The sequence below is a fragment of the Xenopus laevis genome, chromosome 3S, assembly GCF_017654675.1.
Source record: "Xenopus laevis strain J_2021 chromosome 3S, Xenopus_laevis_v10.1, whole genome shotgun sequence".
Taxonomy (NCBI): domain Eukaryota; kingdom Metazoa; phylum Chordata; class Amphibia; order Anura; family Pipidae; genus Xenopus; species Xenopus laevis.
In genome coordinates this window covers 36,400,152-36,415,705 of record NC_054376.1, presented here as the reverse complement: position 1 = coordinate 36,415,705, position 15,554 = coordinate 36,400,152, and the positions used below count along the sequence as shown (strand labels likewise).

Sequence of the window (15,554 nt, the reverse complement as noted above, 5' to 3'; positions counted from 1 at the left end):
CCTATTTCTTTATGGGGAAAAATGCTTAATAATGGAAGTCTAGTATAGTAAGTAGATATAAAAGACTAGGAGAATAAAGAGGTTGAGTGAAGAGAGGAGGAATAATAGTTTGGAAAGTGGGCCCATGGTCTGAGCATATTCTAAATACATCTAAATAATGCAATGAGATTTTGTTCTCTCCAAATATATAGTGTGAAATACACCCACAACACAACTACGCAGATGCATTACAATGGGGCCTTCTATAATATTTGTTGTTATGATGTAATACGAGCCATTACCTGGCGGATGGGCACTTCTTCAAGAAAGATAAAGGGGCTTTGGAATTTGCGCTGTAATGCGGCAAATACAACCAGACTCACAGATCGGAAATTCACCTGCAAAAAAAAAATCAGAAATCTATCAAGAGCTTGTCTTGTCGCTGTTGTAGAGCAATAGTTTCACCTTCTTTTAGAGTAGGTGGAAGATAACTAGGAATGTTATTATGTTACATAGTAACCTGTCTAAAGATTTTCTATATTGCATTTGTCACAATTGAAATTTGCTCTTACCACTCTTAATGATTTGCTCCAGATGTCTCCATGCAGGATGAAGGATGCCTCCTGATTGGATGCCAGGTTTAGCACACAGTCAATGGATATCACATCGCAATTACTGTGATTCTAGAATAAGAGATAAAACATTGTGTTACATTGTGGTGCTATTCCAGTACAATTAGCAGATATGGAAGGAGAGAGAAAGCAACAATTATAGGGGTTGTTCACTTTTTAATAACTTTTAGTATGATGTAGAGAGAGATATCCTGAGACAATTTGTAATTGTGTTCATTATTTGTGGTTTTTGAGTTATTTAGTTTATTAGTGAGCAGCTCTCCAGTTTGCAATTTCAGCAATCTGGTTGCTAGGGTCCAAATTACCGTAGCATCCATGCAATGAATTTAATAAGAGACTGGAATATGTATAGGAGAATAGAAAGATAAGCAATAAGTAGTGATGCACTGAATCCAGGATTCGGTTCGGGATTCGGCCTTTTTCAGCAGAATTCAGATTCAGCCGAGTCCTTTGAGTCCTTTGCATTTTCAAATTAGGGGCAGGGAGCGAAATCGCGTGACAAAACAAGGAAGTGGAAAAAGTTTTACCCTTCCCACCCCTAATTTGCATATGGAAAATAGGATTCAGATTGGTATTCGGCTGAATCTTTTGCAAAGGATTCGGGGGTTCGGCCAAATCCAAAATAGTGGATTTGGTACAATAAATGTGTAGCCTTACAGAACATTTTTTAGATGGGGTCAGTGTCCCCCATTTGAAAGCTGAAAGCGTCAGAAGAAGAAGAAGGCAAATAATTCAAAAACTATTGAAAATTAAAAATGAAATCCAATTAAACAATTGTCCATTTTCTCATATACTAAAAGTTAACTTGAAGGTGAACCAGCTCTTTCATTGGAGGTTTCAGATTCTCCTGCCCCATCAGTTGTGGAGTGAGCTGTTTGGTTAGTGGAGTGATGGGCCATACCAACTGAGGTACGCGGCTCAGGTCTTCTTCCGATGGCTTCCTGCGGTAGTCAGTGTTGTTGCCCCAAATGCTACAGTCTGCGTTTTCCTGGTATATAAAGAGAGAGCAAAATGCCAACCGGTTAAAGTTCTGCCACAGCACATTCAGGCCTCTCCCAACACCGACCTTTCTCCATTACCTGATCACTTGTTAGGCTGTGCAAAAAGAGCAGCCGGTTCCCCCCACGTGTTGCAACCGGTAGAGTTATCCTGAGGTGAATGTCCTCTGGGAAGAAGCCCAAGTTCTGAATCTGCAGAAAAGCAAACGCTCTTTTTACATTGTTTTTATTCTTACTGAGTGAATCCATTTCCGAATTTCGAGATATCTATAAGCATAAATAGTTATAGGAAGTAACATATACTGACTGGATATTACAACTTGAACTCAATGATTAATTGAACTCATGTTGAACAAGGGGGTGCACTACCCCTTTAACATTGGGTACCAGATGTTACACATTAGCTCATACCAACTGGATTTGGGAAAATCTTCATTGAAAATCTTCATTGTTGTCCCCTGGCTATCCCGTGATAGCCAGGGGACAACACATCTTCTATCCAAACTGCAGTATTTTTAGGCCTATTTTAGTATGATGGGGGAACTATGTTGGGGCCAGGTAGCTGTAATCACAGCTACATTTCTAAAGTTAAGGTGACCATAGATATAGAGATCCGCTCGTTTGGCGCCAAACAAGTGTATCTCTCCCCGATATGCCCACATTGAAGTGGGCGATATCGGGCTGATCCGGTCGTGGTCGGATCATAATGCATTTGAAACTGGCGGTCGGATTGCGGGACCGCATAAACGCACAGATGCTGCTGCGATCCAACGAGATTTTTTAACCTGCCCGATCGAGATCTGCCCGACTTTCAGCCAGATATCGATCTGAGAAGCCCGTCTGATGGCCCCACACACGAGCCAATAAGCTGCCGACTCGGTCTGTCTGCAGCTTTTATCGGCCCATGTATGGGGGCCCTTAGAGTCCTAAGCAAATCACTAATGGCAGTTCACCAGCCTGGACCTAACAAAATTGCTTTTGGTGAAAAAAATGCTGTGGAGCTGTTCAGTTAATAGGAGCATATACCAGTCAGTGCATGTTGGAATCAACAGGTTTTCAGACACAGTGGGGCACATTTATAAACTTCACTCAGGGCAGATTGGTTCGCACAGTTAATATATTTGCCATGCGCATGGTTACATTTATAAATTCTGCAAACAGAAGTGTGAATTTTGTTTCCACACTGCGAATGTCTATAAGAGCTTTTTAAATATGGCAAAAATCGCAAATTCCAAATATTATGTGCACACTCTGGTGGCGAAGAAAGTATTTGCAAAACACTTTCACAAATTAAATTTTCTTGCAACCTCGCACAGTGGGCGCACTCACGCAAACACCCGTCTCATTTGCGAAAATTTATTCTCAATGCAAGTTCGCAAAAACTGGAAAGACGGGGCAAAGCAGTGCAATTTATTAGCGTTCAGAAAAAAACATACCGTATGAGAATAAATATACGCTGCGCAAACTTTATAAATGACCCCCCAGTGTATCTGTTCAATAACAATTATTGGGTTAAAGTCTTTTCAGCAAAATTCTTGAAAAACTTGCTAATGTACATCTTTATGTCTACAAGCACAGACATGCAGGGTTATGATATATATATATAAAATAATTACTTTAATGATTGATATCTTTGCGTTGTGTTTTGTGCATAGGCGGATTTTCAATAAGGCTAGGGGAGGCTAAGCCTCCCCAAACCTATCTGACCCCTAAAATAAAAAGAAATAAAACAAAATAAAACCTGCTCCGTTGCTGACTGCACTTTTCCTTTAATTACGGATTGGTAGCTAAGGTCCACCTCCAAACCACGATGCTGAAGAGATCACTTGCACTCTGATGGGATATATCTGGTTTGTAACTTGTCCAGTCAGAGCACAGCTGACTTTACAGACAGTGAAATGTACCAACCAGGTTCAGAGTAGGCGTGGCTGGGAAAACTTTACAGACTGAAGGCAGCAAAATAAAAACTGGGTAAATAGACAGGCTGTGCAAAAAATAATGTTTCTAATATAGTTAGTTTGGCAAAAATGTAATGTATAAAGGCTGGAGTGAGTGGATGTCTAACATAATAGCCAGAACACTACTTCCTGCTTTGCAGCTCTCTTGGTTTCCACTGATTGGTTACCAGGCATTAACCAGAGACTTGAGGGGGGGGGGCCACATGGGTCATAACTGTTGCTTTTGAATCTGAGCCAAATGCTGAGGATCAATTACAAACTCACTGAACAGTTATTTCCCATGTGGCCCTCCTTATGGTCACTGACCTATGGTCACTAACTCAGGCTATTATGTTAGACATCCAGTCACTCCAGCCTTTATACATTAAATTTTTGGTTAACTAACTATATTAGAAACATTTTTTATTTTGCACAGCCTATCTATTTACCCAGTTTTTATTTTTACACTGAACTGTTCCTTTATGTTAGCCAGTATATGGAAAACTTTAGCCTCTACAAACAAAAAAATCACCCTCCGCCTATGGTTTCGTGTGTCCCATTACCTTGAAAGTGCAGTTGAACGGAGGCCCAATGGCATTGTATCCGCCTGCAGATCCCTCGGAGGTTATTTCATACTGATCCAGACTTGAGTGCCTATAGAGGGGAAATAGACATATGAATAAATCAATCAGCTTTTCTAGTTCAGGCTTTTTCACTAGATAAGATGGAGCCCACACTTGAATGATTTTATCACTCCTATAAAGACAATGCTATGCTGCTTTTGTAGTAGTCCAGACACACAGGCCAATACACCCAAAACTGTCCTTAGATGCCCGTAGTTGCTCTCTAAAGAAACATCTGATTCAGAATTCTTGCTTGTCAACGTCTCAGCTGACTTCTCAAAACAGAAACTTTGATTGGCCAGTGAACAACTTCCTTTAGTATGAGGCCACATCTCTATAACCATCTATCCAAGTAAAATGTGTCTGTACAAGAGGCCAGACTACATATGTTGCCCAACTGAAAAGATTGTCCAAAGGCTCGCTGGTGTGCTCATGGTTAACAGAGAAACTGGACATGAGCATTCCCTAGTGAATCAGGCACTTGGACTGTTTTCTATAACCCTATAATAATCTATGAGCCTCCCCAAATCCCTTTCTGTAAACTCCAAACACATCCCCGCTCTGCATGAGTTAAACAGAGAAGGCTGATGGTTTTATTCTAACACTCAATTTGTCCCAGATATTTCCCTGATTACGAACATATGGAACAATAAGAGATTCTTGCCTTTTACTAGGAAAACCTTATCCTCAAAAATACACAGGCATGTCTATAGTCAATGGTTTCTGGTTGTGAGGGTGAGTGTGGGCCCTGGGCTCTAGGCAGGTTTGTGTTGTGCATAATGTTGCACTGACTTCACCTTTCAACTCCCTGTCTCTCAGTCCTGGGGGTTATCCAAAGGTTCCTAAACTGGAAATATCCTAGATAACAGCTGGCACGTGAATACAATCCTATAAATCTCTGGGCTTTCAAAGCAACGGAATTAAATATTAAAATATGTTTGGAATCGGATCATTTGCTTGGAATGGCTGCATCATACACGTCATTAGAAACATGGAGTGTAGCTCCCAGGAACCTTGCAAATTGCTTTTCTGTTGCCACCCAAAGCCACCAAGAATAGATGTTTAAGGGTAAGTAACCCCTTTGCCTTTCGCTTCCCTTTAAACAAACAGCAAATTTGAAGTTTAACTTCACTCTTATTTTGCTTTGATTCATATGAATGGGAGACTGAGGAGCTGCCGTGTTAACAGACATCCATAGGCTCTTCTAATAAAGAGACAGAGCTGATGCTTTCATTTATGAATATTTATTATTTTCATAACAGAGGTGGCTCCCGTTATATGTATAAATATAGAGCAATATTATACTCTAATTCTGTAAGAGTCACAACCCACAGGGTGTACTGATTTGTGTATTCAATCTAGTGCCAAAAGTCTATATGTTTGGCTAAGCTACCAGCCACATTTCACTGCCTATAACTTCTTAAACAGAGTAGCCTTTAGTCACTTGAATAAAATGAGGGCAAATGCATTTCTAGCATGTAGCATATAAATAGCCTATTTCTCCTTTAGCAGCTATATGTGTGGGGGGCTGATTTTGGAAGCGGATGAAAAAGAACAGAACCTGGTAAACAGTAGGTCTGATTCATATTTCAAATGGAAATCCAGCAGAACCTCATTGTCGAACCTTGTACTCTCCAGCTCTTCGCTGTCACTGTGGAAAGAATAGGGGGGTAAATAGCAGACTTGGGTTTCAGAACCGTGAGACATTAAGAGAAATAGTCCACAAACTATCACGGAGCAGCCTTATTATTCTTTCCAGTTACCTGTCATTTTGCATTAGGCAGCTATTCTCATTTTTACTCCAGTTCAAAGACATTGGCTTTCCAGATGGATAGCAGCAATTGCACGCAAGGTGCAGGAAATCAGTCCCTCATTATGCAACAGGGGAGCCATGAATAGGCTTCTATAACAGCAGAGGAAACGATGATCTATTCATGAAGATTGCATCTCATTGACTCTGTGTAACAGGCGGCACAGCCCCAGTGCCTCAATGATACCAATGCTTTAGGTTAAGGCATCATTTAAAATCATTACTAAGCCATATATGCATACCGAATTTAAGGCTTAACAGGATACTATCATTAGAATACAAAAGAGCTTGTTGACTTGTGGTAGGTGCAGGTCCTTGCGCTTCACTCTGGAGTGCCCATAGGCACTGATTGTGGTGTTCCTCTATGTCAGGGGTCCCCAACCTTTTTCCATCCGTGAGCAACATTCAGAGTTGGGGAGCAACGCAAGGATGAAAAAAGTTCCTGGCTAGTGCCAAGTAATGGTTGTGATTGACTATTGGTAGCCCCTATGTGAACTGGTAGCCTGCAGGAGCCTCTGTTTGGTAGGATATCTGGTTTTTATGCAACCAAAACTTTCCTCCAAGCCTGGAATTCAAAATGAAGCACCTGCTCTGAGGCCACTGAGAGCAACATCCAAGGGGTTAGGGAGCAACATGTTGCTCACGAGCTACTGGTTGGGGACCACTGCTCTATGTTGTCATACTTAAAACTGGATCCCTCTGGAATGGGACACCTGACTAGTTTACTCCCTGATGACTGGCACTATGGATATCAGGTGCCTCAGTGTCATAATCAACAGTTCTGGACTGAGTTGCCGTGTCTGAAGATTACCTTGGGTGTAACTGGATCCCAAGGGGACACAGAAATATTCATAAAGCAAGACAAGCTTACCAGAGAGAGATAAACAGTTACTCACCTGCCTGCCGAGAGATGGACTTGCAGATAGGGGAGGAACTGATACTTGCTAAATTCAAAGTCCAATCTAAATGTCACCTGTTCACATTCAAAGAAGAAAATAATAAGTTGCCATCGCTGTTCCACTGTTCATATATTAGTTGTCCTCAGCTGCAGCCATTATATTATAATAGCAGAACCTACAGTTGTCAGGTCAGCCTGCCTCTCACACCTAATGGGGATTCAGCTAAACTATCCTGTTATTTACGACATTATGCACATCAATCTATATCCAACATACACCCTGAATGATTGACTTGTGACAAGTAGTGATGGGCGAATAAATTTGCCAGGCGCGAATTTGCAGCGAATATCCACATTTTGCCACCGGCGAATAAATTCGCAAAACTCCTGTGAAAATTCACCAGCGTCAAAAAAAATGTGTACGCACGACGATAAAGTCGATCACTTCGAAACCGTTGTGTGTCAATACTTTTCAGACGCCCATTGACTTTTACGCCGGTGTCAAAATTGACGCGGGCGTCAAAATTAGAGTTTTGCAAATTTTACCCTGTTTCAAATTTAGCGGGAAATTCACGCATTTTTCTGCAAATCGTAATGGGAGAAATTCGCCCATCAATAGTGACAGGCAGCCTGTAGTGCCAGATTAGACTGCACTAACATTATAACACTTCTAGAATAAAAAGTTAGCCCTAGCACTCACCAACTACAGTATATACTGTATGAGGTTAGTCTAGATATAAGTGGGTCCTATTGTTAACAAATGACCACCAGTGTGTCAAATAGTCTTACCTTTGCTTTAGCCCTAAAAAAAGGATAGCTGACATTGCAGATCTTGGTATGTGGAAATCGCTCATCGCTCTTACATTCAATCTTAACATCTGAATCCTCCTACAAGACACGACACAATAAGGAACATGTAACCGCACTCATCAGTCACATCTAGTTTAGCAGAATAAGATGTACAGGACAGGTGGCTCCGGATCGCCCCCGCCCAATGCAATTTCAGGTAAATTAAACATACAATTTAATGAAGTATAAACAGTTGCCAGTATGACCATGAACACAAATATATTGTTTTGTTTTCTTTGCATTCACCTTTGTTATCAGACTGGCAAACTGGAGGTTCTGGGAGTGGGAGATATTGAGCATGGTGCTGTATGCGTTCTCCCCTCTGTTTTCCAGCACCACTTCGAGTGCCACCCGCCTCCTACTGCGCTGGATGATAAACACGGAGTTGTCAAAGGCGCTAGTAAATTCTGCACATGCCGTCAGGGTTCTGTAAAGGAAACGCTGGCAAAACTCCCTGTAAGAAACCAACAGTTACAATATATTGTATGTGTGTGTTTATTACAACATAGCTAAACTCCTCCCACATTTAAAGGCTACTAAGGGGCACATTTACTAAGCTCAAGTGAAAAATTCGAAGTAAAAAAACCTAGAATTTTGAAGGTTTTTTTTGGGTACTTCGACCATCGAATAGGCTACTTCGACCACGACTTCTAAAAATCGTTCGACTATTCGACCATTCGACCATTCCATAGTCGAAGTCCTGTCTCTTTAAAAAAAACTTCGACTACTTACTTCGCCACTTAAAACCTGCCGAGCACCAATGTTAGCCTATGGGGACCTTCCCCATAAGCTTTCTAAGCAATTTCTGATCGAACGAAAATCGTTCGATCGATGGATTAAAATCCTTCGAACCGTTCGATTAGAAGGATTTAATCGTTCGGAGTAACGATTTTTCCTAAATGTCGTAAATCCTTCGACTTCGGTATACGAAGTCTAAGGATTTTACTTCGATGGTTGAATATCGAGGGTTAATTAACCCTCGATATTCGACCCTTAGTAAATGTGCCTCTAAATGTATCATTTATAATGGACATGCCCAAAGTAAAACCATGAAACTTTGCACCTTGTAAAATTGCTCACAAAATTGATATAGAGCGGCTTGTGTGGGACAGTGTTCTTTTGCTTTTTGAGGTGAGGCAACAGCAGCAGTTATAAAAAACAATGGCTTTAAATCTAAGTGAGGTTCCAGCAGGAACACCAGTACCCAGTCTAACCACAGCTTACTACATTAGATATACCAAACTGTTAATCATGGAGCCATCCTGTGGCAGATACTCTGATTTCATAGCATAGTGGGGAAGCCCATATGATATCTCTCTCACTTTGGCCAATATCTCCCATTGTCTGAAATTTGTTTTAAAGATTTTTTTTTAAAAAAATTGTAATTAATAAATGTAAAATATTATAATGGGTACAAAAGAGAAAAATTATTTTCCTTAAAAGTGATATTTGACCTTTTTAAACTACTCTGCAAGCAATGTGACTTTAACTGCAGGTTTTAGTCACCGGTCAGTACCAGGCCAAGCAGGCACAGTTTCATACTATACTGCCCTCCAGAGACACTGACCCTGCCAGTCATTCACTTGCACACTACCACTCCCAACCCACTGGCTCACTGACCCACCAGCAGTTGGCCCCACCCATCCAGTTGCACCCTAGTCAGTCATTTCTGTTGCCTACTCTTGGTCCTGGCACTTTAGACAATGCATCACACACTCAACTGAAACTGCACTCACCAGAGCAACCAATGATCTTCTCCTGGCAAAGACTAAAGATCACTATTCCATAATCATCCTTCTAGATCTCTCTGCAGCCTTAGACACCAACTCCTCCTAGACATTCTATACTCAGCTGGCATTCGTCACACTGCTCTTTCATGGTTTACATCTTATTTTTCTGATCATTCCTTTAAAGAAGCCTTCTCTAACTCAACTTCTACTATGTTCCCTCTCTCTCTGTTGGAGTTCCTGAAGGCTTTGTCTTAGGCCCTCTGCTGTTCTCACTCTATACTACTTCGCTAGGAAAACTTATTCAGTTGTTTTGACCTCAGTATCACCTTTATGCTTAAACCAGACTCTACTTGTCCTCTCTCCTTCTGTCCTTGCCCAAGTTACAGACTGCCTTTCTGCTGTCTCCTCCTGGATGTCTCAGCTCCACCTGAAACTGAATCCTTCTAAAACAGAACTCATTTTATTTCCTCCAAGACGTTCCCCTGTCCCTCAGATATCACTCAGTAAATAACATCACCTTTCATTCAACCACACAGGCACACTGCCTAGGAGTTATTTTAGACTTGCATCTTTTTTACCACACATCCAAACACTTGCAAAATCTTGTCTTATTCAGCCGTGCAACATTACCTGAATACGACCGTATCTCAGTTCAGACACAACCAAAACACTTATCCAGTCTCTTATTATGATTTCCGCAACCTACTGGGTATTCCAACAAGTCACCTTTTACAACTCCAATCTGTTCTAAATGCTGCTGCTAGACTCATTCATCTATCTCACCGCTCAACATCAGCTGCTCCCATATGTATGTCCCTTCACTGGCTCCCAATCTCCTCTAGAATCAAATTCAAACTCATTCTTACATTCAAGGCCTTTAATGATGAAGCCCCTCCCTATATTTCATTTCTGATCTCAAAATACAATCCTTCACGCAACCTACGCTCTGCTTCTGATCTTCAGCTCTCTGCTCCACTCACCACTACAGCCCATCTACAAGACTTCTCTCTGGCTTCTGCTTTTCACTGGAACTTCTACCTTGAGCTGTCAGTCTTTCTCCTTTCCAAACTTTCAAATGCTCTAAAGATCCACCTGTTTAGGGAAGCTTATTCAATGTAACTTAATTAATCTGTCATTGCTGTATCATAAATCACACATTTCTTTCTGCAATTCTTATGTCTCACTCAATTGTAAACAAGGAAATAATTGAGCTCAATTCAGTATATGTGTTCCACTCCACTGCAAGCTTTTAACACACAAGTGTAATCAAAATCGAAATCAAAAAATTGTGGCGAATAGCTGGACACCAATAGGCAGTAGGTGACCTTTCATTTGCCACTAAGTAAGCTAGTTCAGGAAGTGGTAACACCAAACAAAGTAACAAAGTATAATTAAAACGTAACTTTTACTGTTGTAATTCTAAAAAACACGCTCACTGAGACACACACCCACTAGCCAACCAATCCGTCGGCAGTGCTGGACCGTTTCCATAAAAATGACATGCAGTTTAAAACAGATTGAGCATAAGGTGTGACGGTGGGGTCTCAAAGAGACTTCATTAATTGTTGTGGAATTGAATTCTACCCTTCCATATACCTGGAGTCCACAACCCGCCCGCTCCCTCCCTTCCAAGCAGATACCCCCGTGCAAGACCTGCCTATCTACGTTGGGACTGCGTGGGAGCTAAGCACTCCACCGTCCACCTATGACTTGCCAAAGGGCTCTCCTAACAGCCAGAAATGTGATGGTATGAGCCTGTATATCATATGCTTTATGTTGTTCTGCCCTATGATAATGTCTCCTTATATAAGTGTGGGGATGGAAATCTTATGGAAACATTTACCTTTGTTTAATAAAAACCACGTGGCACTGCATTAATGACCCTCTCTGTAGCATTACCCGTTCAGGCACATTTCACAGTCAGTTGGGTTACCCTGGGGCTCTCCAGAGCTTAAAGAATTACACCAGTTAGTGTCCCCCACTGGGAGCTGAAGACAAATGTGCTGGAAAATGTCATTCCATGACCTCTAGAGATCTGACAGTTTCCCATAAATATTCTACGACCCAGGCAAACATTGCATGGCACAATGACACTTAAGTATGTGTCTATAAGTATACAGAATGCTCAGGACCTGGGGTTTTCCAGATATGGGATCTTTTCATAATTTGGATCTCCATGCATTAAGTGTACTTAAAATTAGGGATGCACCAAATCCACTATTTTGGATTCGGCCGAACACACAAATCCTTTGCGAAAGATTCGGGTGAAAATTAGGGGTGGGGAGGGGGAAATATTTTTCACTTTGTTTTGTTTTGTAACAAAAAGTCACGCAATTTCCCTCCACCCCTAATTTGCATATGCAAATTAGGATTCAGATTTGGTCTGGCCGGGCAGAAGGATTAGGACGAATCCGAATCCTGCTGAAAAAGGCCAAATCCTGGCCCAATCCCGAACCGAATCCTGGATTAGGTGCATCCCTACTTAAAATTAAGTTAAGTGTTAAATAAACCCAATAGGATCTTTTTGCTTCTAATACGGATTAAAGGAATAGTAACATTGAAAAATTAAAGTGTTTCAAAATAATGAAAAGTTAATGTACTGTTGCCCTGCACTTGTAAAACTGGAGTGTTTGCTTCACAAACACAATTATAGTTTATATAAACAAGCTGCTGTGTAGCCATCTGGGCAGCCATTCAAGCACAGGATACACAGTAGATTTCAGATAAGCTCTGAAGAATCTCTTATATATCCCTTATATACTACAGAGCTTATCTGTTATTTGCTGTGTATCCTGCATCTTTTCTTCTTTTCAGCTTTGAATGACTGCCCCCATGGCTACACAGCAGCCATAGTAGAGTTTCTGAAGCAAACACACCAGTTGTATCAGTGCAGCACACCCGTACATTATATTGTTATTACTTTTAAACACTTTCATTGTTTGGTGTTACTGTTTCCTTAATTATATCTTAGTTGGAATTAAGTACACGGTGCTGTTTTGTAATTACAGAGAAAAGAAAATCAAATTTCAAAAATCAATGAAGTCAATGAAGTCTATGGGAGACTGCCTTCTTGTAATTTGGAGCTTTCTGGATGATGGGGTTTCCAGCTAGCAGATCCCATACCTTTGTAATTATAAAGCTAAACAAGACATAACTCTAGCACAAGATGAGATTATAATAGGTCACATACACAAACAGTGGTGATGTGTTCTGACACAATGGTGTAGCAGGCTGCACTCACATTTAGGGTAAAGACGCTACTAGTAGCAACTACTTGTCACAGCTACAACACGCCAGAAAAAACCCTGCTATAGACGATGCTGAGAATTGCCTCCGCTAAAACACACATAGAGAAAGTTATCAGTAAATATCAGTAAATTATCAGCATTGTCTATTGTTGTAGTCGTGCCAAGTAGCTGCTACTAATAGCTCCATGTGCCCTCACCCTTAGGCAAATGTACAAAGTAAATTGCAGATAGGTGTACACACTGCACAGTTACGGCACCGTCTCAGTTGTTGCAGTATTATTACATCTGTGATCTCTACAACTGAATGTTCTAAGGCTGCTGGAGATAAAAAATGATGTACACTGGAAATTAAATACAGGTGCCAGAAGTGTGTGTACACAAGTGAAGAACCTCCTGAAACAGTGGTGCAAATAGACTAGATAATCAGTTTACACACTCACATCGCTGTAGGGATATCGTGTTTGACATCGAGGTAGAGATCGGGCACGCATCGCTCGTCCTGGTTACACCCGTTCCAGAATGGGACCTGAATTAGGACATTAGCGGTTAGACGTGGAGTATACAATATTATATAAATAGAGTGTAACTAAGGTAACGAAGGGTTAAATTTAGATCCAAAAGCCCAAGATTCACTAACTGCAAACTAAATAAAATGTGCACACATTTGACATCATGTGGAATAAAAAAGGGTTATGAAGTGCACAGATCAAATTCATTTGAGGGGAAAAAAATCACACTACATTTGAGCTCCTTGTGTGTCACTCAATCACCCCCTGGCTTGCAGATTGTTTGCCAACACTTGGCAACGTTTTATGAAGAGGGACCTCAATTTATTTGCCTTGAATTTTTGGAATGAGCATAATTGGTTTCAGGAGTTTGAGGCCTGTGTTGCAATCACTGGTATTTATGTAGAAGCCAATGACATTCGAGAATAACACAAGGGCCAAACGGGAGTCTGTAATCTTTCAAGGAAACACATTTGGTAAAAAGGCATTTATCTGTGGCATATGACAGTGTGTGTGTTTTACCCCACAAAAATAACTGAATAAATAGGTTTAGCTACAGGCCCGGAAGCTTTTTATGTTCTGGTAGAATAGTTATTTATTGAAAGATGGCTGCTGCACTGTGAACATAGATTAGAATAGATTAGGAGCCCACAAATAGCCAGTGCACCCAATGCAGCTGCACAGGGGCCCTCCAGGATATAGGGGTCCTTATTTTATTTATTTTTTTAACAAAAGAAAAATACTGTTTTGTTATTACTAATTTCAATTGATAGTATGGCTCTAGCACCGCCACACCTTAACTCCTTGCTCGCAGACTTCTTTGGGAGAAGGGTCAATAAACAGGGTGTCTTAAAAGGTGACCATACACAAGTCCTTTAAACTGATTTTATCTGCAAGTGTATGGGGCCCTCTAACAGACATATCTGGCCAAAAATCTGCCAGATTGAGAACAGGCAGGTTTGATTTTTCCTGCCCTATTGAGCACTGCACCGGCTAGTTCATGCAGCACTCATCCCATTGGCAGCCTATTCCCGTCATTGTAATCCAAATGTTTGGTCCTAGGGCTGAATTATCGGAACAGCCCAATATTGACTGCCTTTGGTGGGCATATTGAGTGGGAAAAATCCACTCGTTGGTCAGTGTATGACCACCTTTACACTATGTCTGCAAAGGGACTTTATGCTGACCACCAAAAAGGTGATGTCATGTCCTCTGTCTAAACAGGAATGGGAAACAGAATGTGATGCAGCATATATCCTTGCTAGTCATAGACAGTTGTACCCAGTACAGTGCATTACCTCTGCAGTGACCACTGCTGATGGTCTACTGTTTGATCTATGCTACTAGCTATACTATCTATAGTGTGTTGCTTTGCAACCAGGCCTGCAGTGCAGATCAAAGACTGGACTGGAACAATACAATCTGCAGCACCAGCATTATGATCTTTTTATGGAGGTACAGTAGATTCTACTTTGTTTGGCACTAAAAATTATATCAAAAAGTATTTTTGCGACTGTTAACTTTCATTTAAAAAGTTTAAAACGGAATGCGTTTAAATAAGATGATGTGAGAGGAGCCTTCTATAACATACCGAAACTTTTAGCGATGTTGGCCAGTCTTCCTCTAACACAGGTCCTTGGTCTGAAAATGCCAACTCATACTCCAAGTTAAAGGTTATGGGTTTCACATAATCAGCTGTATCCTTAAAGATGAATAAGACACAATTAATGCTGGGAGGGAATAATAGAACCCTAGTTACCTAGAAAAAGGGGAAGACAGATATGGAAATTGTGTTTTGAAACTGCTCCCTGATCTGGTAAACAACTGTACACACAACAAAGCCATTAATATGAGAGATCTAAAGCCTGAGGTTCTGACTAGCCGTGGTGGGATACCCGAGTGGTTGTCATTATTAACCAACAGCAGGTTGCAGATCATCATTCTGTACAATTAGCCAACACTATTACCAGGAGGTTACAGTATATGTTCATTCATGCACCCATTCATACAACTATTCAGCATTCTGCTTTTGCCATAGTTTTCCTACCAACCAGAACATGAAAGTTGAGCTGCTGGCACTGGCTGTGTCCGCTGGAGGCTCTGATGGTTTTCACAAAATGTTTGTCTCCTCCGATGTCATCAATTACAGCACGGGGGATGTATCTCCTTTCATCAATGGTCACATTGTACTTGATGGCTGACAATATCAAATATAGTTTTTATTCTCAGTAAATATTACATTATAGTTTTAATATAGCCATAGAGTTAGAGCAGATTTGAATCAAAGTGCCCTACTACATCAATAAAAACCAAAATTAATCTGCTCAATGATAATGTATCCTAT

General features: G+C 40.9%; 1 protein-coding gene across 1 annotated transcript in view; it reads right to left on the bottom strand.

The window, feature by feature from the left end:
• The window catches only part of itga11.S (integrin subunit alpha 11 S homeolog), a 53,483-nt gene that overhangs the window by 3,776 nt on the left and 34,153 nt on the right, over nt 1-15,554 (bottom strand). Inside the window, exons 17-28 of the mRNA XM_018255232.2 lie at nt 15,262-15,407; nt 14,802-14,912; nt 13,145-13,230; nt 7,973-8,180; nt 7,667-7,765; nt 6,876-6,952; nt 5,731-5,820; nt 4,110-4,200; nt 1,691-1,801; nt 1,513-1,599; nt 552-662; nt 282-377 (exon numbers count right to left, since the gene is read on the bottom strand). Coding sequence (XP_018110721.2) covers nt 282-377; nt 552-662; nt 1,513-1,599; nt 1,691-1,801; nt 4,110-4,200; nt 5,731-5,820; nt 6,876-6,952; nt 7,667-7,765; nt 7,973-8,180; nt 13,145-13,230; nt 14,802-14,912; nt 15,262-15,407 — 1,313 coding nt within the window. The remainder of the gene's footprint in view (nt 1-281; nt 378-551; nt 663-1,512; nt 1,600-1,690; nt 1,802-4,109; nt 4,201-5,730; nt 5,821-6,875; nt 6,953-7,666; nt 7,766-7,972; nt 8,181-13,144; nt 13,231-14,801; nt 14,913-15,261; nt 15,408-15,554) is intronic.